At 49.8% G+C, this 26,245-nt stretch overlaps 1 protein-coding gene across 1 annotated transcript; it reads left to right on the top strand.

Moving 5' to 3' along the window:
- Positions 1-7,219: 7,219 nt before the first annotated feature.
- On the top strand, positions 7,220-15,240 carry LOC136642172 (tripartite motif-containing protein 10-like). The gene is made up of 6 exons (XM_066618451.1): positions 7,220-7,612; positions 8,052-8,147; positions 9,656-9,886; positions 10,722-10,744; positions 11,123-11,241; positions 14,714-15,240. Exons 1-6 carry the CDS (start codon positions 7,220-7,222, stop codon positions 15,238-15,240), a joined length of 1,389 nt encoding a protein of 462 aa, XP_066474548.1.
- Positions 15,241-26,245: the final 11,005 nt, after the last annotated feature.

Below are 26,245 nucleotides of genomic sequence, written 5' to 3'. Positions count from 1 at the left end.
AGAGCACCACCGGGGGGGGGGTGAGGCAGTGGGTGCAGAAGACAGCATCTCCAGGTGGGGGAACAGCACCCTTGAAGGTGTGGCCAAAAGCCCCACAGTGGCTAGAAACACACTGAGGGGAGGGCTCTGCTGCAGCTTTCCATTGGTGGTGTTGATACCATGTATGAGAAGGAAGAGAGACAGAGGGCATCTTCAGCTGGAGAGCGGAGAAGAAACTGCTCCCCTGTCATGCCCCTCTCCCTTGCTCAACCGGAGATATGACCCCCCCTTAAAAATTCTTTGCTGACCAGCAGTACAGGGCAGATGCTCTGACCCACGCTTCCATTCACCCTTGTCTTCCGGGGTGGGGGCGTTTACCCAGGCAGGGACTGCCCTCCATTATCAGGCTTCCAGCACATGCATTCCAGATGCCCTGGGACTCTCTTTCCCTGCACAGCCACCAGACAGTGGACAATGAGGCTGCACTGGACCTCCCCAGAAGCCCAATGGGGGGGCATGAGGGTAGCAGGACAGAACTGAGCAGAATTGGGGGGGGGGGGGAAGAGATCCATGATCAGGAAGTAAATATGAGAACAGATACCATGATCTTTGGCACCTCCAGGCCACAGTGAAATAAATGCACTTCCTTATTTCTCTTGGGTGCTCCTTTTATCTTGGGTGCTTTGCCAGCACCACAGAACAAGTCCCTTCATTCTGGTGTAGGCCAAGGAAGCACAGAGCAGTTTCTTTCCCTCCCTCCTGATGAGGAACCCGGGCTATTTCTACCCTCCTCTCACCTGCAGGAGTTCACTTGCTGGCTGCTGGCATTTCTCTTCCATGTTCTGGATGAGACCTTCAAGGGAGGTCAGCTCCTCCATGAGTCTGGCCACGTGCTCCTCTCTTCTGGTTGCAATCTCCTTCTCCAGCTCTTCCAGCTGCAAGAGGATAAACGTCTTTTGTTCTTCCAGAAACTGGTGTAGTTGGTTGAAAACAGCCACTGTGCTTGTCTTCTTTTCTTCTATTTGGCCCTAAAACAGGCAGATGGAAAGAGGAGAAAAGGAGAGAAAAGGCAGGAATGTTGTCAGGCTTGGCCAGGAGGTGGGGGGAAATCTCTGGTCAGAAACATGGCAGGAAGAGACACTGGAGCAGCTGGAGGGAGGCGGATCAGCAGGGTCTCCTGCATCAGCACACAGGCACTACCACCAGGTAACAGGTGAGTGAGTTGATTCTTCCAGTGTGAAGCTATGCACCCACTGGGACTCATTTAGAGAGACAACCCTGCAAGGAAGGGCACGTTAGACTTTTTGCAGCGAGACCAAATCAGCTGTGAGAAGGAGAAAACAGACAAGACTCCACCTTTAGATTGGCCTGAAAAGAGCATGATTGGGGAGTTCTGGCCATGTTGACTCTTCTTCCTTTCATATGACACTTTTACAGATATGGGTTCTAGTAGCTGTTCACTTCCAATGCAACAGGGACACTTACGAGCAGGTCTTGGCTTTCTTCTTCTGTTCCTGCTTTACTTGCCAGAATTCTCTCCCTCTCCTTCCTCAAATCTTCCAGATGGCTACACAATGGGTCCTGAAGCAAACATTTCTGTTTGGATTCTTTTTCAGGGTTGGTTGGGCAGGTTACTATCTAAAGGTGCTTTAGAACACTCCATAAGAAAGAGAAAGCAGTTGACCTATCTGCTTACTCCTTGCATTTCACTGCCTTCTGGGCAGGTTTCTGGACTTGGCATCTTATAGTGGTATCTTACATGAGCAGGAATTGCACTTGGGTCTTGAAGTGCATTCAGTTTGTGTTCAGCCCTTCCTGAAATGGATCAGGGAAAGAATGCCCTTCAACCTCCCCTAGGCCCAAATCCTAAGCCACTTTCCAGCACTAGCGTAGTAGTGGCAATGGGATGTTTGCTGTATCCTGCAGTTGGGTGGCACTCACAGAGGCCTCCCCAAAGTAAGGGAATGTTTCTTTCCTTACCTAGGAGCTGCATTGCCCTTATGTCATAAGAACATAAGAACAGCCCCACTAGATCAGGCCATAGGCCCATCTTGTCCACCTTCCGGTATCTCACAGCGGCCCACCAAATGCCCCAGGGAGCACACTAGATAACAAGAGAACTGCATCCTGGTGCCCTCCCTTGTGCTGACTCCCCCTTATTTATTTTACTTTAATTATTTATAATTATTTTAATTTGCTTGATGATGTCACTTTTGGCCATGACATCACTTCCAATGGGTCCTGGACAGATTGTCATTCTAGAAAGTGGGTCCTGGTGCTAAAAGTTTGAGAACTGCTGCAAAAAGGTGTTAGTAAGTTGACACCCGGGGGGGGGGGGTGACACCACTAGTGACCAAAATCACTAAAATCAACATTTGTAAGAATAAGACCATCATGTTATATATCAATCAATGTGGTTTCATGCAGAATGCAGTGAAACAAACCCCATTGAAATATCTGTGTTCTATCGAAAGGTACAGCCAAAAGACCAGTGGGGGCGGGGCGATGGTACATCACCACACCCACCACCTGGGATGTTGCCGTGCCCACTGCATGGGGTGACGCGCAGGCCTCCCACACGTGTGATGCGGACCCTGGTGACGCCACTGCTGCTGTTATGCATCATAAGAGTACGTGTGGTGCCCCTGCTAACTGGGTAAGAGGCTCTTTTTCAAGTGGGTGCTCCTCTTTTTAGCAGGGGGAGAGTAACTGGCCCACCTCACCCCAGCAGTGCCTTTTCTAGTGGCTGCCTGCTGCTGTTCTTCTGCAGCTGTTTAGATGGTGAGCCCTTTGGGGGCAGGGAGCCACTGGAGACTTGATTGTTCTCTGTAAACCACTTTGTGAACTACTTTGTTGAAAAGCAGTATATAAATCTGTATAATAAATAATAATAACATTTTTAATCTACAAAAGAAGAGCAACTGACTTGCATCTTGTCACTCTTGGGCCTCTGCAATGTCCTTTTTCCCATGTTCCTCTTTCCCCCTGTGCTCTGCCAAGTGAGCTGAACATGCTTTCCCCTGTCCCGCCCTGCCCTCCCCTGTCCTGCAGTGCCTCTGCGTGAGCAGGTAGAGCTGCAGTTTCCAAACTCTCCAGGAGTATCTCTCGGAAAACAGCTTCAGCTCATATTGCTGCTGTTATGCATCCTAAGAGTCCATACAACTTACATTTTATATCTTCAAAATAAGAGCAACCGACTATACCTCTTGCATCTCGTTGCTCTTCGACCTTTGAAACGCCCTTTTCCCCTTGTTCCTCTATCCCCCTGTGCTCTGCCTAGTGGGGAAAACACTTTATCTGAAAACTGTAACACAATCCTGTGGATGTCTGCTGAGAAGTAAGTCCCACTGAGTACAACAGGTAAGTGTTCATCGGATTGCAGCATCAGTGGCCTTCGTAGGTAACACAGATGGGCTCCTAGTCTTTTCATGGATGTCCTTGCTGAGAAACAGACAAGCATTTTCAGCGCTTTGTTGTTCTGTGAATTGTGTACACTTCAGACCAGCAATTTTCAACCACTGTGCTGTGGCACATTGGTGTGCCACAGATGGTCTACAGGTGTGCCATGGGAGTTTGGGGGCAGTGCCGTATATTATTAGCTTCTGATCAGACTTTGGACTCATAAGTTTATTACATGTGTGAGGAAATGTGGCTTATCTATCAAATGGGTTGTCCTAACTTACAATGCACTGACACGCATGGGCAGGCATGACAAGGAAGTGGCAGCTCTTTCTCCCAGAAGAAGCCAAGGGGAGCGGCAGGAGTGTGGGGTGCCTGCTGCCAGGAGACCTGAAACTGCCCTTTCCTGTAACGCTGGAACTATTCACGGCAAAAGTAAGAACTTGCCTCAGCCTGTGCTTGCCTGTCAAGAAGAAGGGAGAGAATGATCCAGGATTTATGGGCAGGGGATTGAAGAGGGCGGGTTGCAGAGAGGGCTGGACCAGGGCGAGGGGCAGGGAGGGTTGTGAAGATCTTCCTGCTCTCAGTTCTCAGTAACTCAGTTCAGCCTCAGCGGCACTTCATTTCCAGTCTGCCCTCTTGCCAGCTGCTGGCTCCCCACGTCAGGGGTCGCAGGAGATGGCTGTGGCTGAGACTGCAGGTGCAAGCCACTTCCCTTAACGAGCCGCTTCCCTGGCTCTTCTCTTGGGGCAGTGGCAGGCCTGAGGAGGAGGGGGGCAGAGGGGCAAAATCCCTGGGGCCTGGGCCTCCAGGGGGCCAGGGTCATGACAACACAAACTGGACAGTACAAAAGAAATTTATTCCGGGTTGCTTTACCACTTCCAATGCACGTCTGTTCCCCCAATGTTTTCTAGAGACTGCCATTTGTTAAGGGGAGCCCTAACAGCTCTCAGATACCTCCACAAACTACTGTCCCCAGAACGCATTTGGGCAGGGTGTTCGGAAAGAGTTCTAGAGCTTGTGCACTAACCAGTAACTGCATTCAGTCCCAGACCTGACTGAAGACTGGGTTTCTCAGGTTCAGCAAGAGGCCTTGCAAGGCCTATAAAAGGTCATCAGGTCCAGCCTGAGGAGCAGTTGAGTGGCAGATCTGGACGAGAGAGCTGAACTAGGGTCCTAAAGAGCTGATATACTTTCCACCTTGAAAGAAAGAACCTGCGATCCAGCTTCCGCTCCAGCCTTTCAGCAAGGCTCCTCACTGCCTGAGCTGCACCACTCTCTTCCTGGCTCTGCTTGCCTGTTCTACAGCTTCATCCCGGGCAGCTGCTGGAGGGAAGGCAATGCAGAGGGCAGCTTGTAGCCAGCATAGCTGAGACCCTCTTTTGAGATTGTATCTAATCTAATCTAATCTAATCTAATCTGTTTTTCTGCTCTTTTCTGTGCTAAAGTTCTTAAAATCTTTTTTTCTAGATAAGAAATTTTCCCATCTCTTCTTGTTCACCTGAGCCCAGTGCAGTTCTCGTCTTGGAGTAAATTTCTACCTCTCTCACATGCCCATCTATTCCGGGTTAACCCACATTTTCTCAACAAGGGTGACCAGATATGATGGAGGACAGAGAAGAAGGCATTTTGACCGGTGTAGCTTTAAAAGCCCTTCCATGTTGAACTGCACCTGCCAAAATTCCCTCTTGTATACAAGGTGTAGACACGCTGCCCTCCATTGTATCTGGTCACCCTGCATTCGGGAAGTAGAAGTGCACTGAAAGTGGATGAAATCTATAGTGGAAATGCAGCCCAGGTCTGCTCCATAAGCATCAGTGTGTATTAGTGCAATTCAATCACAGGAAGGTGCAACTTACGCCTTCAGACCAGAACTTCTAGGTCCCAGAGGTAGTTCACATAATTCCCAGGCTCCAATAGTCACCTCCACCTCTTGTCATAGTTTAGTGTGTTTCTAGATAGAAAATGTGGCCTTGGATCATGTCTGCATGTGTTTTGGCAAGGTTCAAAGGTGAAATTAACAGTGTGGAGTAGAACAAATATAAGTCTGGAGCAGCACAAATATAAGTCTGGAGCACAGAAAAGAAAAAGAGGAAAACAAAAGACCAGGCAGGTTTGTTTCACCAGGGTTGGTTTCAAAGTTACTGCATAGTAATGAGGGAGATGGTGAAAGCCAGTCCTTGGATGCTCCTGCATTAGAAGAAGAAGAAAAAGCAAATGAGGACTTTGCTGAGGTAGAAGAAAAGAAACACAGTAGCACTATTTAAGGAGAAGAAGCCCCGCTGGATCAGGCCAAAGGCTCATCTAGTCCAGCTTCCTGTATCTCACAGTGGCCCACTGGATGCCCCAGGGAGCACACAAGACAACAGACACAATGTGCGTCCCGGTGCCCTCCCGTGCAACTGGCAATCAGAGGCAGCTTGCCTCTAAAACCAAGATCTCTCTCCTGATCTGTCACAGACAGCTCAGAACCCATTAGCCTATATGTAAAGTTTGGATTTTTTGCCCCAATGTGCATGACTTTACACTTACTGACATTGAAATGCATCTGCTATTTTCCCAGTTTGCCCAGTCTCCCAGTTTGGAGAGATCATTCTGGAGCTCTTCACAATCTCTTCTGGTCTTCACCACTCAGAAAAGTTTGGTGTCATCTGCAGACTTGGCCACCTCGCTGCTGAGCCCTGTCTCCAGGTCATTTATGAATAGGTTGAAAAGCACCAGTCCCCAACAGATCCTTGGGGCACTCCGCTTTTCACCTCTCCCCATTGTGAAAAATGCCCATTGACACCCACTCTCTGCTTCCTGGTCTTCAACCAGTTCCTAATCCAGGATAGGACCTGCCTTCTAATTCCCTGACTGTGGAGCTTTCATGAGTTAAGACTTACCCTTGCTGATTCTCCCTCAGCAAGGCTTTCTCAAGTTTGTGAAAAGTGCGCTCTGGAGCTCTGCCCACTGACCCAAACCTCCTACCACTGCTTGAGACATTACGTTGCTGGTCTCACTGCTGAGTGGTGGGTGTCCGGGGATTCCGTGCATTCCACTTGTCACCACCTCAAGCACCACCACTGGTATGTGTGCCACTGGTTAAGAAACTGGTACAGAGAATCGAGTGCTGGATTTGAGGTTCCCATCCCCAGTCGCACCTGAAGCTCCCTGGCTGACCCTTCAGCTTCGTCCTCTTGGGGCTATTGTGAGGATCGAAGTGGGGCGGATGATCCCGCAGGGTCAGACCCAGAGTCTCGAGGCACCAGCCTCCCTTTCTGCCTTTCTCCCAGCAGGCGGGATTCAGTTCTATGGTGTCCTTTCTGTGCTTCTTACGCAGTTTGTCAGACAAGCAAGACTTCTGTCTTTATTGAACAGGATGGCATCAACAAAGGACTTCCTTTGTTTTGTCCCAGACAGCGATTATATGGTTTTATTCCACATTCTCATGCAGAGTTCTCAATTTATTATTTTTAAATGCTTTAAAAGTGTACTCAGTAAGTGATATAGTGTCAGCAGACACGGCCATGGTGTGATTTCTAACTGGAAAACTAATCTGTTTTTATTTTTGGAAAATATCTTAAACACTAAAATAAGGTGTTTTCTCTTTTTATTTGAATCTCTTAAAGACCACAATGTGGTGTTTTGTGCATTTATGTTGTTATCAACAAAAACAAACACCTCTAGTTATTACTCCCACAAACTGGGCAGCACAGTGGAAAATTCACAGATCTTCTGCAATGTGCAGCCTGTGAAATTCCCCATATGGTATTTCTTCTGTCACTCACCCACACCCACCTGCTGTCCCTGTACAGGTCTCAGAAGCTGCCTGAATCCATCCCTGGAGTCTTCATCAGCCATGGCCTCAGCCTCACCAACCTTGGAGGTACTCAAGTGTCCCATCTGCATGGAGTATCTGACAGACCTGGTGACCCTGGACTGTGGTCACAACTTCTGCAGGGGCTGCATCACCACCTACTGTGAGGTGTGGGAAGATCTGGGGGACTTGGAGTGTCCCCTCTGCAAAGCTAGAATCAAGAAAGGGAATTTTCGGCCAAACTGGCAACTGGCAAATGTAGTAGAAAAAATTAAATGTCTGTCATTTTACCTGGGAAAAGAGGATTTATGTGCAAGACACCAGGAAAATCTCCATCTGTTCTGCAAAGAAGACAAGGAGTTGATTTGTGAGGGATCCCCAGAACATCAATCGAATACAGTCCTTCTTGTGGAAGAGGCTGCCAGGGAATTCAAGGTAAGTGGTTACAAACCTTCAGGATTAATGATGGGTGTAACATGCAGCTTGCTTTGGAGAGAAGCCATTGAGGGAAGTGCTTAAGCCCCAGAGCAGGAAAAGGGTTTGCCTGCTCTAGGATACCACACTGCTCTAAAAGCAGCAGTCCTGATGTTGGGTTGGACACAAGGGAAGGGTGAAGGATATTCTTTCCCTTCGCCTCAGGAAGGGCTCAACACAAATTGCACTTGGATCTTAGAGTCCATTCAATCTGTTTGTGCTCATGTAAAATTCCCTTGTAGGACATGAAGCCCAGAGACCTGTGGAAGGCACTGAGATGGGAGGCCAGGAGAGACAGCAACTGCTTTCTCATTCTTATGGAGCAACATTATGTAGTAACCCCACCCCCAAAAGATAAAAGATAGACCAACCAGAAACTTTTCTTTTCTCTTTGCTTCAGGACCAGTTGTGCAGCCGCCTGGAAGTCCGGAGGAAGGAGAGAGAGAGAATTCTGGCAAGTCAAGCAGGAACAGAAGAGGAAAGCCAAGACCTGCTTGTAAGTCTCCCTCTTGAATTGGAAGTGAACAGCTACTAAAACACATATCTGTAAACTTGCAGCATGAAACAGGGAAGAGTCAAAAGAGCCTCATGTCTCCAGAAATGTTTGTGAAAGGCCGTTCTCAAGGTGGAGTCTTGTCTGTTTTGTGCTGCTCACAGTTTTTTGATCCCTGCAAAAAGTCAGAAGTGCCTTCCTTGCAGGGCTGGCCCTCTAATGAGTCCTGAGTCAAATATTAGCAGCCCAACCCTATTTTGGGCTGGCCTGAATGGTGCCAGGCTGCTTGCACAGTGTCCGGGTGGAGACCAAGCTGGCTGGGAAAGATAAATAAGGGACAATTTTACTTACTTCCTTGGCCACCACCTGATCCCCAACAGCACTCCTCAAAGGAGTCTTGAAGAGCCTTCTGGGGCTGGAACAGGGGTTCTGGATTTGGTATATATGTCCGATTTTCCCCTGATCTCTGCTTCGACACATCCCTAGCACCAGCAGAACTCCGTTAGTGGCCGATCTGTGGCGAGTGCAGCCTTCTGGGCCCTGCTGCAATGCTGCACTGCATGGGTAGGACTGGGCCATAGGAGGACCAATTCACTCGCATGTTACCTGGCGGTGGTGACGGTACAGTGATGGAGGAGACCCTGGCAGATCCGCCTCCCTCCAGCTCCTCCAGCTTCCCGACATGCTTCTGACCAGAGATCTCCCACCACCTACTTCCAAAGGCTGACAATATTCCTGACATTTGTTCACTGTCCGCTGTCATAGAAAAGACAGAAGAGACAACAGAACCGTCCAGTCATGGCAGGTCCACTTCCCTCCAGCTCCTCGAGAATCTCTTCCTGCCATGTTTCTGACTAGAGATTTCCCACCACTTACCTGCAAAGGCTGATGATATTCCTGACATTTCTCTCCTTTTCTCCTCACTGACACAGTGCCCGCGTGGGGACCCAGCTGGCCAGGAAAGGTAAATTAAGGAAGATTTTACTTACCTCCTTGGCCACCACCTGATCCCCAATGGGACTTCTCAAAGGAATCTTGAAGAGCCTTCTGTGGGCATGTCTGGGCTGGCACAGGGGTTCTGGATTTGGTATATATGTCAGTGCGGTTGAGATCTGCACTTGATTTGCCCCCACCCCAGCCTGATTCCGGTTTCGATCCATTCCTAGCATGTCAATGGCTAATCTGTGGGGTCTATCAGCAGTGTGCAGCCTCCTGACCACTACTATAATGGTGCACTGTATAGATAGGTTTGAGCCATAGGTGAACCAACTCACTCACCTATTATGTGGCGGTGATGGACTGACAACAATCCTGATATTTGTTCACTGTCATAGAAAAGACAGAAGAGACAACAGAACTCCCTAGTCATGTCAGGTCCACTTCCCTCCAGCTCCTTGAGAATCTCTTCCTGCCATGTTTCCGACTAGAGATTTCCCACCACCTCCCTGCAAAGGCTGACAATATTCCTGACATTTCTCTCCTTTTCTCCGCTTCCCATCTGCCTGTTTTAGGGCCAAATAGAAGAGAAGAAGACAAGCACAGTGGCTGCTTTCAACCAAATGCACCAGTTTCTGGAAGATCAAAAGACGTCTCTCCTCTCACAGTTGGAAGAGCTGGAGAAGGAAATTGCAACCAGAAGAGAGGAGCACGTGGCCAGACTCAAGGAGGAACTGTCCTCTCTTGAAGATCTCATCCAGCAGATGGAGGAGAAATGCCAGCAGCCAGCAAGTGAACTCCTGCAGGTGAGAGGGTGGTAGAAATAGCCCAGGTTCCTCACCAGGGGAAGGAAAGCAACTGCTCTGTGCTTCCTTGGCCTACACAAGAATGAAGGGACTCAGTGTGTGGTGCAGACAAAGACCTCTCTTATGAACAGGAAAACACCAGAGAAATAAGGAAGTTCATTTTATTTCACTGAGGCCTGGAGGTCCCAAAGATCTTGGAATCTGTTCTCATGTCTCCTTCCTGACAACTGATCTCTCCCCATTCTGCTCAGTTCTGTCCTGCTACCCTAACACCCCACTAATGGGCTTCTGTGGTGTTCCAGTGCACATCATCTGGTGTCTGTGCAGAGAGAGTCATAGGGCATCCAGAATGCATAATGCTAGAAGCCTGCACACATCTCAGTTTCCCTCTGAGGAAGATAAGAGTGACTAGGAAGCATGGACCAGAGTGACTTGGTTTCAACAACACCAACGAAAGCTCCAACAGAGCCCTTTCCTCAGTGGTGTTCATAGCCACTGTGGCAACTGGGGTTATACATTCAGGGGTGCCACCCCCCAGCTGGAGGTGCCATCCTCGCACCCACTGCCTCCCTCTGAAAGTGTTCTGAGAGACAAATAAGCCACCTGCAGCTTTCCCTGACGTGACTATTTCTGGCACTTAGAAGGGCATCTGCAGCTTCCCTGGCCCTCAGAATGCCTCTGGGGTTGCCCTCGGATTGCCTCACTGATATCCATCAGTGCAAGATGGATCACTGCCAGCTCTAGATGGAGCTCTAGAGAGCAGGTCTCTGTGCAGGGTGTGAAAAGTCTGACTTGCTTGTGGTAGGCACTGAGATCTTTTTCTTTTTTTCCCCAGGATATTAGGAGGACCTTGCAGAGGTACGTGGATCCCACTCATTTCCCTCCTTGTCACCTGATGCTGGGAATGGTCTGTGAAGGACGTGGCTCTTTCATGGCTTTTTGGGGGAGAATGCAGGCATCTCCACCCTCCAGTGTTCCACTCAGGGCCTCTCTTTACAACATTCCACTTGAACATGCCAGACCTCTGTCCCCTTTGCTCAGCTACACAGGTACCGGCTGTATTTTCTATCCATTTGCCTTGCCATAGCTAGAGAAGCCTCCTCTCCTGAACACGCCCATCTGCTCTTGTCCTGCCTCCAGGCTTCCTGCTCTTCTCTTCCATGCCGTCCTTTTACTCCAGTCAGGAATTCCCATTGGATGGATTATGAGATCAGATATTTTCCTCCTCCACATTAGGTATGAGAAGAAGGAAGCATCTGGGAATCCTGTGGCTTTTCCTCCTGAGCTGACCTGCAGAATCAGGGAATTCTATGATGTAAAACAGCTGCTGGTGGGTGTCATGGAGCAATTCCCAGGTAATCAAGAATGATGTGCAACAATGCATATATTGGGCAGGTTTGGACAGGACTTGCCATGGTGTGAGGGCTGACAGGAACGGGGGGGGGGGGGAATCCTAGAAAATGGACTCAACAATCATCAATGAGTGTAAAACCCCTATTGGGAAATGGGCGTAATGTCACTTGCAGGACACTGGAGGCAGCGTATTGTCCTGGAAGCAGGTGACTCAGAGGCTCCTTGTCTCAGACCTTGACTTTGTCCCCCTCACCTGTGGGACTGTGTCCCTAATTGGCTTCCTCTTGCTCTCTCTCCTCCTGATCATCCAACTTGCAAGGCTTTGATCCATAAGCTCTGACCCGTAGCATGAAGTCAGTCATTCCTTGAGGCAGGGATGGCTTCAAGCCAACTGGACCAATTTCTCCCAATCACACACCCAAGGTAGCCTAGGATAAGCCACTCTACCATGCATGGTGGGGGAAGACTGCCAAGCAAATCCAGCACAAAAGCCCTTGAATTCCAAAGGGTGGACTTCCCTTAATTGAGGAGACTAGTTAGAAAGAAAATGAAAGGGAAGGTAAAAAGAGACCAGTATTTCCAGTGTGAATACAGTCTGTTTAAAACGGTAGTAATAGAGGCCCAGATGAAACGTATACTGGAAAAGAAGGGCTCGACTAAATGCAGGAGGATGCCAGCATGGCTAAGGTAGAGAGGCTGGGAAGCTTCCGTCTGGAAATGGAAGTCATGCCCTAATGAGGAGAATGAAAAGGATTGCAAACTCTTGCAAAAGAAATGTAAGATGTTGATATGAGAGGCCAAGAAATACTTTGAGGAGCGAATGGCCAACAGCGTTAAGGAGAATAATAAACACCTTTTCAAATCTGATAGAAGCAGGAAATCTGCCAGAAAAGTGGTTGGCCTGCTGGGTGGTGAAGCAGGGAAAGGGGAGATAAAAGGGGACATGGGGTGGCAGAGAAATTAAATGAATGAGTTATTTATTTATATATTTGTTTAAAAGATTTTTATACCGCTCTTCTAAACATCCAAACTGGTTTACAGTGAAGCGTAAATACAAAAGACTGTCAAAATAAATTATTAAGATCAAAAACCGTTAAACAATTTAAACAACAAGAATAAATGAGCAGATAGGAAATAAATAATATAAAGCAGCATAAAAGCTTTAAAAGGTTAAAAAAAATTAAGGGGTCCCTAAGGAGCATCTCCCTCCCCAAAGGCAGGAAGAAACAGAGAGGTTGTCAAACCCTGCCCGAAACCATGTACTGAAGAAGCTGCTGGTTCCAGAGCTGTGGTGCCACATCTGAGAAGGCTCTGCAGCTTGCCTCCATCCCTCTGGCTTCAGATGGCAGCGGTATCCTGAGAAGAGCCCTCTCTGATGACCACAGGGGATGCGCAGGAATGTGTGGGGGAAGGCGGGCAATCCCTGAGGCAGCCTGGTCCTATGCCTTACAGAGTTTTAAACAACACCTTGCAAAGGACTGGGCAGCCAGTGAAGCCCCTGGAGCAATGGCATAGCAGATTCCACATGCCAAGCCCCAGTCACCAACCAAGCTGCTGCATTCTTCACCAACTGCAACTTCTGAACCGTTTTCAGGGGTAGCTCCATGTCAAGGGCATTACAGCAGTCTAACCAAGATGTCACTAGGGCATGGACCACCAAGGCCAGGTCCGACTGGCACAAGTATGGCTGCAGGTGGCGCACCTGCTGAAGCTGGGCAAAAGCCCCCCTGGCCACAGCTGCCACCTGAGCATCCAGGGACAGCTGTGGGTCCGGGAGGACTCCCAGGCTGTGAACCTGCTCCTTCAGAGGGAGTGCTACCCCATCCAGAGCATGTTGTGGGTCTAATACCAGCATAGCCGCCTTCCAGCTCAGGAGGACCTCTGTATTTGCAAGGCAGAAGACCTTGGGCAGATACTGCTGCCCGACAGGCACCCTCAATAGCAGGCGCGGATCCAGGGAGACCCATTGGGGCTGCTATTGGTCAATATGCAGTAAGGGAAAGTTGTTTCCTTACCGCCAGAGACCACTGGATTCAGAGGTGGCCGTTTTTGGTGATAGGGAAGTATAGGATTGCCCTGTAAGTCAGACAGAGGTTAAAAGAGAAGACATTTCAGACATTTGACAAACTAAATATCAGTAAGTCACCAGATGCAGAAGGCATCAACTCAAGAAGAACTAAAGAATTTGCAGACCTTCTGAGAAAAATATGCAACTTGTTTGTTAAAAGGGCCGCTGTGCCAGAGGACTGGAGGACAGCTAATGTCACACCAATCTTTAAAAAAGGAAGCAGGGGGGATCTGGGAAACTACAGGTGGGTCCTTGGAACATCAGTCCTACATCAGGAAGTAGGTTTAAAACGTTTGCTCTCCTGGGCCTTCATTGGCCATCTGGCGCTCTTGAGCCTCAGTCTAGTCGGGGCTTGTTCGGCCTCTTTGTGGACCTTCATTGGACGCCCCACACCTTCCCTTTTCCAGCCCTGCAGGCAGCCTCCTCTTCATAATCATCTCAGCTTGGGCCATAAGAACCATCACCTCCCCCGTGTCATTACCAACATCAGAGGAAAAAGTGAGCTCCAGTATGCAAGGGGCAGGGGGCTTGGGAGCCTTCCTCCCAACCTTGAGCTTTCTTAGGCCTAGTCAAACACAAACAGGAGAGGGGGCAACCACCCCCTATAGTTGTCAAAAACCCAGACAAACACACCAGAGGCTGCCCACAAGCTCAGACGCCACCCAGCAGAGCGAAACTAGGAGCTGCCACATACTGAGTCAGACCACTTGGTCTGTCTACTTCCGCTTGGCCAATCCAGGCTGGTCCAGCTCACCAAGGTTTAAAAATAGGATATTTTTTGCAACATTACTAGTAGAACCACTATGTTTGCCTGAATGTCACCCAGTGACCATCAGGGACTGAGCAGAGGACTGCCACCCCTCAACCAGGGAGACAGAGGCCCCTGGTAAAGAAAGAGGCAAGGGGGGGACCCAAAGGGAATGCAAGCCTAAAAATGAGGCAGCTCACCATTCTTTAAGCCCCAGCACCTGCGCCCAGCAGAGAGCACCTGAGAGCCCTATGCTATGCATGTCCACTCAGAAGCCAGCCCCACCACAGTCAATGGGGCTTACTCCCAAGCAAGCGCAGACAGGACTACTGGTTGGACCCAAAGCTAAGCATCTCCACTCAGAAGCAAGTCAGTGGGGCTCACTCCCAGGCAACCATGCGCACCAGCCGGGAACCACACTCAGACAGGGCGTGCTGGCTGGGAGGAGGCTACAGCCCCACTACAGCCCCACTGGCTGTAGGATGCCGTGAGGGTCCACACACCCCTCGCTGCCAGCCAAGCCACAAAGCCAGCTGCCCGTAGTCTCCCGCCTCTGCCTGTGCCATCGTGGGGGGCAGGGCAAACAACTGTGGCCTGCTAATCTCTCTGTGGCTCTGGATGAGTGTCCTGATTCTTCTCTCTCCTCCTCCTGCTCCAGCCTCCGAAGCAAAGGTGACTCTGGATCCAGACACGGCTCATCCCAAACTCATCCTGTCTGAGGATGGCAAGAGTGTGCGATGGGGACACCAACACCAAGATCTGCCTGACAATCCAGAGAGATTTGACTGTTGGGCTTTTGTGCTGGACTGTGAGGGATTCACTGCAGGCAAACATTTCTGGGAGGTCACTGTGGGAGGGGAGGGAAAGTGGGCTGTGGGGGTTGCCAGGCAGTCTGTGAGGAGAAAGGGCTGGTTTCTTCTTAATCCTCAGGAAGGGGTCTGGGCTGTGGGGAAGTGGGGAGGTCAGTACACAGTTTTTAGTGCCCCTGCTAACACTCCTCTGTCCCTGAGCCAGGAACTCAAGAGGATCCGAGTGACTCTGAACTGTGCTGGGGGACAGGTGGCCTTTTCGGAGGCTGACACAGGTGTCCACCTCTACACTTACTCAGGAGCCTCATTCTGCGGAGAGACCCTCCTTCCCATCTTGCAGGTGTCTGCTGAAGCCCACCTGAGCCTCTCTCCCTGACAGACTGCGCATTCATCCGGACATGTCCTCTTTCTCAGCTTCTTGTCCTCCGAAATGTCCTCCGTTTCAGGCTTCTTTTCCCTTGAGAGCTCAGCCCCTCCCACAGGCAGCCTCCTCCAATGCGCTCAGGCTCCTAATAACCCGGTTTAGGGCCAATCATAGCGATCCCCTGATAGTCGCAGGACATGAAGGTGCCTGCTGAGCTCCACGTGCTCTCTGGTGCACTCCGTCTTTTCCTGGGAGCTGTGTGGTGGCAAACATGCCCAATGCAGGGTCCTGGAGCTGCTCCTGCTGAGCTCTGGTCTGGCGTCAGCTGGGGGGAGTTGAAGCCCTTTTTGCAATGTTTCTTTCATGCGCAGGAGGGAAGAGGGCTTGGGGCTTCTGGCAGGGATGGGGGGAGAGTAAGAGACTGAGAGTGCATGTGTGTGGAGTGAATAAAAAAGGGTCACGGGAGGGGCTCCTTGGAAGTTATGACATCCGGTCACCCTGCCCTTGTCCAGAGCACATGGAGCACATGGTGGGGTTTTTGCCTTTCAGATACATTATTAAAATTAATGGCTGCTGCTTGGGAGACCCTTTTTCTGGTGGGAGAAAGCATGGAAAGCATTTGAGCTAAAGAGAACCAAGAACTTCAGTGTGGAAAAGGTTCTAAGCAGGGGTGGATGGGGGGGCATTGGTGCATGTCCCCCCCCCAAACTGTCCTGTCATAAGGGAAGGGCACCCACCCAGATGGAGAGCAAAATTGGGTGCTGGGATACACCCACTGGACAGGCACCAAGGAGATTGGCTGGAATGGGAGCCCAGGTCTACCCACCCAGCAAATAGCCACAGAGCTCAATATAAGCTCAGTCAGGAATCCAGGTCTACCCAACCAAGTAGACCAGGGCTCCAAGTCCAGGCAGAAGCCCAGGTCTAGCTGCTCAGCAAATAGCCGCAGAGGCTAGAAGCGCAATAAGGAGCCCAGGTCTACCTGGCTGGTTGACCTGGGCTCTGAAGGCACTGTTCATGCCCCGCCCCCCAAATACAGACACTGGATCCGCCCCTGGTTCTAAGGAGATTCAGCTCTCAGAAAGAGAGGAGAATCCAGCTCTACTAGGCAGATTCTATAAACTCAAAACCTCTGTACTTTGCTTAATACTGTAAAAATTAATAAAATTAATTAATATTGTAAAAACTAATGTTCTAATGGCAATATTGGAATTGCATATCTTTCCTCTTGCTTTTATGTGAAGTATATAAATAGAACTGATGTGGAGCCATCGAAGACAACAGTGCCCTTTTGACATCCGAAGCGGAGTGAAGCAGGGCTGTGTTCTTGCACCAACCTTGTTTGGGATTTTCTTCGCTGTCCTGCTGAAGCAGGCCTTTGGAACTGCAACAGAAGGCATCTATCTCCGGACCAGATCAGACGGAAAGCTCTTCAACCTCTCCAGACTGAGAGCAAAATCCAAAGTCCAGCTGAAATGTCTGCGTGACTTCCTCTTTGCCGACGATGCAGCTGTCACTACCCACTCTGCCAAAGATCTCCAGCAGCTCATGGATCGTTTTAGCAAGGCCTGCCAAGATTTTGGACTGACAATCAGCCTGAAGAAAACACAGGTCATGGTTCAGGATGTGGACTCACCTCCCTGCATTACAATCTCTGAGCATGAACTGGAGGTTGTCCATGACTTTGTGTACCTTGGCTCAACGATCTCCGACACTCATTCTCTCGATACCGAGCTAAACAAGCGCATCGGTAAAGCAGCTACCACGTTTTCCAGACTCACAAAGAGAGTCTGGTCCAACAAGAAGCTGACGGAACATACCAAGATCCAGGTCTACAGAGCTCGCGTCCTGAGTACACTTCTGTACCGCAGCGAGTCATGGACTCTTCGCTCACAGCAGGAGAGGAAACTGAGCGCTTTCCACATGTGCTGCCTCCGACGCATCCTCGGCATCACCTGGCAGGACAAAGTTCCAAACAACACAGTCCTGGAACGTGCTGGAATCCCTAGCATGTATTCACTGCTGAAACAGAGACGCCTGCGTTGGCTCGGTCATGTCGTGAGACTGGATGATGGCCGGATCCCAAAGGATCTCCTCTATGGAGAACTCGTGCAAGGAAAGCGCCCTACAGGTAGACCACAGCTGCGATACAAGGACATCTGCAAGAGGGATCTGAAGGCCTTAGGGATGGACCTCAACAAGTGGGAAACCCTGGCCTCTGAGCGGCCCGCTTGGAGGCAGGCTGTGCAGCATGGCCTTTCCCAGTTTGAAGAGACACTTTGCCAACAGTCTGAGGCTAAGAGGCAAAGAAGGAAGGCCCATAGCCAGGGAGACAGACCAGGGACAGACCGCACTTGCTCCCGGTGTGGAAGGGATTGTCACTCCCGGATTGGCCTTTTCAGCCACACTAGACGCTGTGCCAGAACCACCTTTCAGGGCGCGATACCATAGTCTTTCGAGACTGAAGGTTGCCAATACAATAAATAGAACTGACTGTAAGTGAGCTACCACCCTCTGTGCCCCTTACATACTTAGTCTTGGGTGAGGAGAAAGAGGAGAGTTCCTCTGATCCCATTGCAACAGGCCTGGGAGTGGGTGGGCAGGGAGGGTGCCTGACGAGAGCACAGGGGAGTTTTCTGATTCAGGCTGCCGAGTGTGGTACTGGAGACTGGCTGGATGCTGCTCCTGCCTCTTGCTTCAACAAGCCCTTGTAGTCTTTCCATCCAGTTCTGTTTTCTGCAGCTGCCTCTGCTCTTCTATTTTCCAAATGAGAGAAATCTCTGCCAAGAGGCTAAGCACAAAGTTTTGTGTGGGGCTGGGGGGCGGGGGTGGGGAAGGCGCAGCATTTTAGTTTCAGATTTATGAAAATGCTGCTTTGAAACAGTGTTTTGTACCTATCATCAAAGGAGGTGTGATGGGGAGGCAGAGGGCGGGGAGAGGGCGGGGGAGGTGTGCGGGGGAGGAGTGGGGAGGGAAGGAGGTGGGACTGGTGGAGCATTGCTCCACCAGATCCAACGCCTTCACGTATGGCTCACCGCCCGACACGAACACTCTTACTTCACCGCCAACCTTAAATTTATTAATTTGAGTTTGGTAGTATATCTTAAGAATATCCCATACCTTATTTTCTGCACAAGCACTCATGCACACTCACACACAAAGATACAACACACACACATTTACATAAGGTCGTAATGGGGCCCCCGCACCCTTCCGGGGCTGACGTGCCATATAATCTTGGGGAACACAAGACAGATTCATCACATCTTCCTCCACCCCAGAGGAATCCAGCAGTGCCTCGCAAGGCCTGCAGTTGGGAACTGGCCAGTGAGATGCCCCCCAAGCCTCATCCCTTCTGGTTGCATTCAGGCCCACTTTGCCAGTTGTTCACACCTATGGACTGCAAAAGCTTTTGCAGTCACGACTGGCTCTGAAGGCGAGGCGAAGGGGTCATTTCACACCATCAGCCAGGTGCCTGAAGAAACTTAGTGCCCCTCCACCCTCCCCCCCTTGCAGGAACACCCTGCAGGAGGTGGAAAATTTTCTGTTCTTGGCTATAAAAGTCTTTGAAGAGACTTGAGCAAATCCTCACTTCCCAGCCTCGCCTACCCTGCAGCGTTGTTGTGAGGTTAACAATTAACAACGCTCCCTTAGTAGGGCCACTGGGGGATGGGAGCTCCCAGCCAGCAGTCCAGTGCTCCCTCCTTGGTTCTGCTTGGAGGAAAGTCAGACCAGAAATAAGCCACAGAAGCCAGTCATTCCTATTGTGGTAGAAAGAACACGCTGATATGGGGAGAACACACTGCATATGCTCAGAGATGCTCTTCTTCTTCCCCCAAAGCCATGGAGTCTTAGCTGGGGCATGTTCTGGCTCCAGGGCATCTCCGCTGTTTGGGAAGGTGGTTGCTGCTGAGAGCTGCAGGGGGCCAATGCAGCCTGGAGCAGAGAGGCCTGATGGAGAATAAGCAAGGAATCCTCTGGCCAGTGTTTGAACTTGTGCCTGCAGTTCTCTCCCCCTCTGGCTGCTTCACTGAAAACTACTCTCTCTGCTAGACAGAGCGCAAGGAAGGCGCTTAGCAGGGGGTGCCGGAACACAGGGGCAGGGCAGCTTCTTTCCATGCAGAAGGTCCCTCATTCAATCCCTGGCGTGTCCAGGTAGGGCTGCTAGAGGGTCATTCCTGAAACTGCTGCTGCCAGCTGCAGCCAGAGAAGTATTGAGCCAGATGGACCAGTCATCATCCAAACCACCCAATAAGGGAAATTTCTTCCTTCACACATTTGCAGGGAGTAGAAAGAGGGGATATCAGCTCAATGCTTGTCCTCAACAAACCACTAGGTGGCAGCATCTGACCATTTTGCCTGTGATGAGTTACTGGAAAGGACCTGTGGTTGAGGACTTTCAGATCAAAAAGGCTTTCAGGAAGGGTTCTTGGATGGCCAGCTTCACACCAGTGCTGCTGACATTTAAGCACACATGGCAGCTAGAATGAATCCCTTTTGATTACCCCCCTGATCACAGCCTCTTCTTCTTTAATGGTGAGGTAGCACTTGGGCTGGATCAATTTGTGTTCAAAATGCTGACAGCCAGCATTGAAGTGCACAGAGCCCTTCCTGAGCTCAGTGTCTGAAGCTTAAAATGAAAAGAATTATCCGTTGCAGGGTTAGTCGAAGTCCGAATTGTGCTTGCATTTATTCCAAGAGAGAGGGGTCAGCTTCTGAACAATCGGGGCAGTAAGTCCTCTGCAATCTCGACCTTCCCTATACATGCAGCCAGTAAAAGGAGGGATCCTGGACATGTAGCAGAGACCAGTGCCTGCGGGAATCAAGGCAAGAGACTGACCAGGAAGCACCTTCAAAGCTTCAGGGGATTTACTGAGTGTAGAGGGTTGTAACAAGGGACAAGATATCAGCTACCTGAGCTCAGTGTGTGAGCAGGAGTGTGTGAGTGAGTGTGAGTGTGTGTGTGTGTGAGTGTGTTTCCTCTCTGCACTCTGGAGCTTGCCGATGATGATGATGATGATGATGATGATGATGATGATGATCTTGCTGAGTGCTCCACAGCTGTGTCCACACAGCCACAGTTGGGCTCCACACATTCTGGGGGGGGGGGATTAAAGGAAACGTTGGTGGGGGGCCTTGCAGGGCCCATCAAATGCAAGAGGAGAGGCGGGAGGCTTAATTTCTCTTAATAATAATAAGGCTTAATATGGTTAGCAGGAGACAAGGGAACCTGCCTGCTCGCTCCACCCTGTATTTGATGGTGAGTTTTCATGTCCTTTCGTCATACAATGTGCACACCCTCCTAAGGTGTGGAAGACTTGGAAGACTTGGAAGAGGAGAAGGAGAAGAACTGGACAGAGATCTCAAGGTTGGCGTTGCTACAGGAAGAGGACACCTTCCACTGCTCTTTTCCCAGAAGCAGCAGCCCAGAAGGAAAGAGCTTCCATCTCATCCAGAGCTCGCAGCTCAGATTCCCTTCTTGGCCACAGCTGTTCAGTCTCTAGCAGTGTTCAGTCTCTATCACCCTCACTGATTTTTCAGGAGGAAATTCTCCAGTGATGACAGAGGGAGGAAATGGAGGGAGGGAGGGAGGCCTGATTGACCAAGAGCACTGACTTTCGGTTTGTCACCCTGGGGCACTCCACTAAGTGCCAGAGACCAGAAAACAGGAGTCCGGAACGGAGGCTCGGCCCCTCCTAGCAGGACCAGGAGGCTCCAGGACAAGTTAGCTGCAGGATTCTGTCTGGCTCTGCCTTGTGAAGAGGTAAAGGAAAGCTGTGTAGTGCTCAGAGTGTTAGGTGCCCTTCAAGATGCATGCCGCGGGGTTGGGGAGCAATCATGGAAGTCTCCTCAAGGCAAGGCAATGTTTGTTCCCTGAGCCCGAGGCAAGACTCTGCTGACCAAGTGGGTCCCCCCAAGGGCCGCTGAGAACTGGTATTAGTCGCTGGGCAAGATGAATGACTGCCCCTTCCTACTGCTTGTTCTGCCACTGCCCCACCCACCCCCAGAAGCCTGGACTCCAGGGATTTTGCCCCCCCCAGACCTGGTCTCCTTGGATCTATGCCAGCCATTCTGCTGGCAGAGGTCCAACAAGAGCAAGGGAGAGAAAGCGTGTGTGGCCTGGCTGCTACTGTACCCGAGGATGGACCAGGCCTACCCACCAGGTTAGGCCAAGAAGGGGCTGGGAGGGAGGCGGGGGGTGGAATGGAGCAGCAGACAGGCAGATCCAGAAGGTGATGGGGCAGGGTGGGCAGATAAGGCCTGGGAAGGGGGCGGTTTCGGCAGCAGTGGCGCCCGCCTGATTCGCCTTCAAGGGCCAAGTTGAACTTGTGCCACTATTGTTGGGGAATAACAACACTGAGTAGTAATTATCAGTTGAGTATCTAGTTCTTTAAAGAAGAAATGGTATGTGGTCCCTTTAATGCTCTTTCTAAAGGGTGTGTCCCTTTGCTGATTCCTCTTTGTCTATATGTAGCTTCTTGTCTGCTGACTTTAGTAGAACAGGAGAGTGTATTTTAATCTCTGTTTTTAACCATCATCCTTACATGAATCCAGGGGCAGCTATTTAGGGCTCCTGGTCTTCTAGTTTTAAGAGCTTTGATGTGAGAAAAATGTTTGTGTAAGTCTGCATCAGATTGTGAGTAAACTGCCTTTGGTCTTAAATTTTTGGGGTTTGAGTTTTTGTGCCTTGGATTGCAAGCAGCCTGGGTAGAAGAGAAATAACCTTTTTTGCCTGAAACCAACACCTAAAGCAGTGATTTTCAACCTTTTTCATTTTATGGGACACTGGCAAGGTATTAAAATGGACAAGGCACACCATCAGCTTTTTGACAATTGACAAGGCACACTGTGCTGTCAATGGGGGGCTCACATCCCCACTGGCCCTACTAATAAATGACCCTCTCCCAAATTCCCACGGCACACCTAGGGACCATTCGTGGCACACCAGTGTGCCACGGCACAGGGGTTGAAAATGGCTGCACTATAGAGTCTCGGGCAGCCATTTTCAACCAGTATAGTATTTACTTTACCCCATAACGACAGATTCAGAGAGGCCCATCTGTCCAAATCAAGTGATATTTCATCTGTGAGTTTATTAATGTTTAGTTCTGTAATCTGTCCCAGGTAGGACTTTAAAAATTTTTTTTTCGGCATAGGGATTTGAACCCTTAGCCTCTGGCTCCACAAACCAGCACTTTAGCCATTGAGCCATAAGACCTCTTAGGCTCAAAGTATTTGGAACTCATCAATAATTAGCAATCAATATTTTAAACCAATCATAAGCATGGAGTGCTTGTCTTGGCTGGTGGAGAGAAGCAGAGCTTTAGCTTCTTCACCCCTTACCCACAATTGGGGAGAGAGAGAGAGCGAGAGAGAGAAGACTAGAGACCCTGCCCTTTCTGTGCTGCAGTAAAGCACAGCAGATCACTGTCTGCTGGAGCTGACAGGAGACTAGTAAATGCTCATTTGGCTACCTAATGCAATCTCTAAAAGAAAGTCATATATTGTTGCCCAGGTTGGCTGAGTTGATGCCAGGAGCACAACAGACAGAAGCTGAAGCTACCGGGCTGCGAATGGAAATATTGTTGGGAAACACTGTGCATTGCTGTGTGTACCATTAAAGCAAAAACCTGAGTAGAAGAAAGCAACCCTGCCTGATTAGGATAAGAAGCACCCCCAAAAATAAAGGCGCTGCAGCAGCAGCAGAATATCCCAACGACGCCCCACCCTGCCTGCCTAGCCAAAAACTATGGGCGCTGCCTGCCTGGATGGCTGCTGTTCTGGGAACATGAGAGAGAGAGAGAGAGAGAGAGAGAGGGAGAGAGAGAGCACAAAGACAGAACTGTTGCTTGCTGTGTGGAAGCGAGTGACACAATGCACACGCGAGCCATGGGTGGCTGTTTTTCTACCCCTCCAGGAACTGCCTCCCCCAGCTTCCCTTTGCCTCCTCCAGCCCCCCCCACTTGCAAAACTTACTTGTCCCTATGGCGAAAAATGACTCCTCCTTCCCTCTCCCTCTCCCAGACACACATCCTCCGTCCCATGCATGGCCCGGGGGACAAGAAGAAGCCCCCCTCCCCCGTGTTCCTTACACCTGCAGGACCCTCACCGGGAGTACCCACCCAGCTCTAATTGTTACTTTTGCAAAAGTTATTACTTCTGCAACCCTGCAAGTTTAAAGCCAAAACAAACAAAATTCACCATTTCCCTCCACCACCCCCAGCCCGTCTCTAAAGGTAACGTTCCCTGCTGTGCTTGTTGCTGCTCACATGATCAAATCCCAGCTTCCGGATCAATGCAAGAGGTCTTTTGGGCAAGGCGGAGGCGGCGCAACCCCAAGCTGCCTGTGTGCAACTCAAGTTGCCCTAATTCATGGCGGCTCCCAGGTTAGGAGCCCCGGATTCGAGTGTTTGTCTGAGTGCTTGACACACATGACTCGATTTCACACGAGTCAGCAAAAAAATGTGCGTTTTCACAGCTTGGATTCTTGTCACTTGACTTGAAAAGGGGGATAAATAACACTGGAAAGTTGTGGCACAGTTGACCCTGGTAATGTTTAAAGAAGGAGGAATAGAAGAAAGCAAAGTGTGGCCAAACTGAGCCTGATAACCTATTTGAAATAAGGGAGAGCTTGGACTAAGGGAGAGGTCAGTGGGAAGGAAAAAAGTAAGGACACATAGGGCACAATCCTAACCAGGTCTACTCATAAGTAAATCCTATTTTGTTCAGTGAGGCTTACTCTCAGGAAAGTGTGGTTCGGATTGCAACCATAAGTATGTACAGGTCAAATGCAGCCCTTAATTTAAGATAGAACAGACAGAGCTGAGTGGTTGTCAAATTGAGTCTGATACCAACAACAATAAAAACACAAAATAGGGGGGGGGGAATAAGGGAGAGCCCAGTGGGAAAAAAATTAAGGAAGAAAAAAGGAATAAAGGAGAATTAAGTGTGAGGACATTGATCCTGTTAGGAACCAATTGAGAAAGAAAAAGAAATGGAATGAGAGGGAAGTGGTGACCAAATTAAAAGAAGGAATCAGAGGAAGCTAAATTTGGCCAGCTTCAGCTTGATGATATTGGAGAAAAAAGGAAGGAGAGTTCAGTGGGAAAAAGAAACTAGGAAGAAGACACAGGTAAGTAGTGGCCAAAAAGAGCCCGAAAATCTAAGAAAGAAAATGAAGAGTACAGTAGCACTAAATGTAGCCAAACTGAGCCTGATAGAAAGTGGAGGAATAGGGGAGAGCTTGGTGGTAAAGAAAGTGGAATAAGACAGAGGTAAGTGTTGGCCCAACTGAGCCTGAGAAGGTCAGAAGAAAAGAAGGAATAAAAGAAAAGGAAGTGTGGCCATACTTAGCCTGGCAATGTCAGAAAGGGAAGAAGGAATACAAAAGAGGTAAGAGAGAGCCATTTTTAACCAGGTAAACAGGAAAAAAGAGAAGGAAAATGGGACCTCTCCCTGGGAAAGAACAAAAGGGAGAGCTAAGTGGTGGCCAAATAAAGCCTCATAATGTAAGAAGAAGAGAAGGAATAAAAGAGACAGAAGTGTGGAGAAATGGAGCCTCCTAACATAGGAAAAAAGATGGGATGAGGGAGAGCCCAGTAGGAAATAAAAGAAATGAGACCAAGGTCAGTGATGGCCCAACAATTGAGCCTGATTGGGGAGGAAAGGAAAGGAGGAATAAAAGAGGCTGTGTGTGGCAAATTTGAGCCTGATAACATGGGGGGGGGGGGGTTGGAATCAGGAAAGCTCAGTGGGAAGCAGAAAAGGGGAAGAGACCCAGAGCAGTGGCCAAAGGAAGCCTGATAAAGAAAGAAAGAAAACAAGGAATAAAGAGGAGCTGACTGGTGGGAAAACAAAAAGGAATAGAGGAGAGATCAACAGTGGCCAAAAAGAGACTGGTAACTTAACAAGAATAGAAGGAAGCAAAGAGAGCTCAGTGTGGCCAGTTTGAGCCTGATAAGTCAGAAAAATTAAATAAGTAGAGGCCAAATTAACCCTGATGATGGAGGAAAGAAAAGAGGGCAGAAAATGGAGCCATTGGCAGCAGATTGAGCCTGGCACTGTGAGAAAAGAAATAATAAAAGAGAGCGAGCCTCAGAATGTAGGGAGGAAAGCAGGGGAGAGCTCTGTGGTTGAGAAAGAAAGGAAGAAAAGAGCAGGATGTGGTGGCATATGGAGCCAACGAGTGTGAGAAAGAAAATGCTGAAGGAGGAGAGCTCAGTGCGGCCAAATGCAGTTCACCCAAACTGAAGAGGGAAGGAAGAAGAAAAGAGGATGATGGTGGTGAATTTAGGGAGGAGGCTGGAAAGGAGAGGAAGGGAAGGAGGGAAAGGGAAGGGCAGCACAATCTTCACCTGTGCGGGAACAGGTAGGCACACTGGCCTGTGCTGTATCCAGCGCAGTTGAGGTGCGGGCTGGGGCACAACTTGGAGTAAGGGGCTTGTGTCACCCCAAGAAACATCCCAGCCAGCCCTATGGGGTTACTCGGATTAGTGCCAGCAAAATCACTGTGCCAGCCTGCCTGAGTAAGGCCGACTGGGCCGGGGACAGGGTGCTGGATGCTGGTCCCACCCTCCTCTTCAGGTTGGTCTACCTATTGCTCCGCCCTCCCCGTACGCACCTAAAACCCCGTGCTGACCAAGGGAGGCCGACCCAAACTTACCTGGCTGTGTAGGCACAGAGGCTGGATCTGGCCTCCGCAGGCCAGCACCCGACCTCGCTCTGGCCCAGCCAACTCACAAGAAGGTGCAGATGTGCCTTTCAGCATGTCCGCAACACTCCTGGGGTGGCGCAAGGGGCTTGTGCCAGCCCAATGAGCACCTAGGATTGCGCTCTAAAGGAGTCAAGCGGTAGAAAGGTTTCATCATGAAGGAAGAGGGAATAAGAGAGAGATGGAGGGAAATGGAAAGGAAGGAATAAAACTGAGCTAGATGGTCACAAACTGTGCAAGGGAGGGTGAGAGGAGAACCTTGAGGAAGGAAGGAAGGAAGGAAGGAAGGAAGGAAGGGCTCTTAGG

Source organism: Tiliqua scincoides, chromosome 2 (genome assembly GCF_035046505.1).
Source record: "Tiliqua scincoides isolate rTilSci1 chromosome 2, rTilSci1.hap2, whole genome shotgun sequence".
Lineage (NCBI taxonomy): Eukaryota > Metazoa > Chordata > Lepidosauria > Squamata > Scincidae > Tiliqua > Tiliqua scincoides.
This window is presented reverse-complemented; position numbering and strand designations above follow the sequence as displayed.

Bases quoted from the DNA above. Each gene is read 5' to 3' on its own strand.
- LOC136642172 (XM_066618451.1), top strand. From the start codon at position 7,220: ATGGCCTCAGCCTCACCAACCTTGGAGGTACTCAAGTGTCCCATCTGC. The intron at 9,887-10,721 runs GTGAGAGGGTGG...TTTTTTCCCCAG, and splicing joins CAGCAAGTGAACTCCTGCAG to GATATTAGGAGGACCTTGCA. The intron at 10,745-11,122 runs GTACGTGGATCC...CCTCCACATTAG, and splicing joins ATTAGGAGGACCTTGCAGAG to GTATGAGAAGAAGGAAGCAT.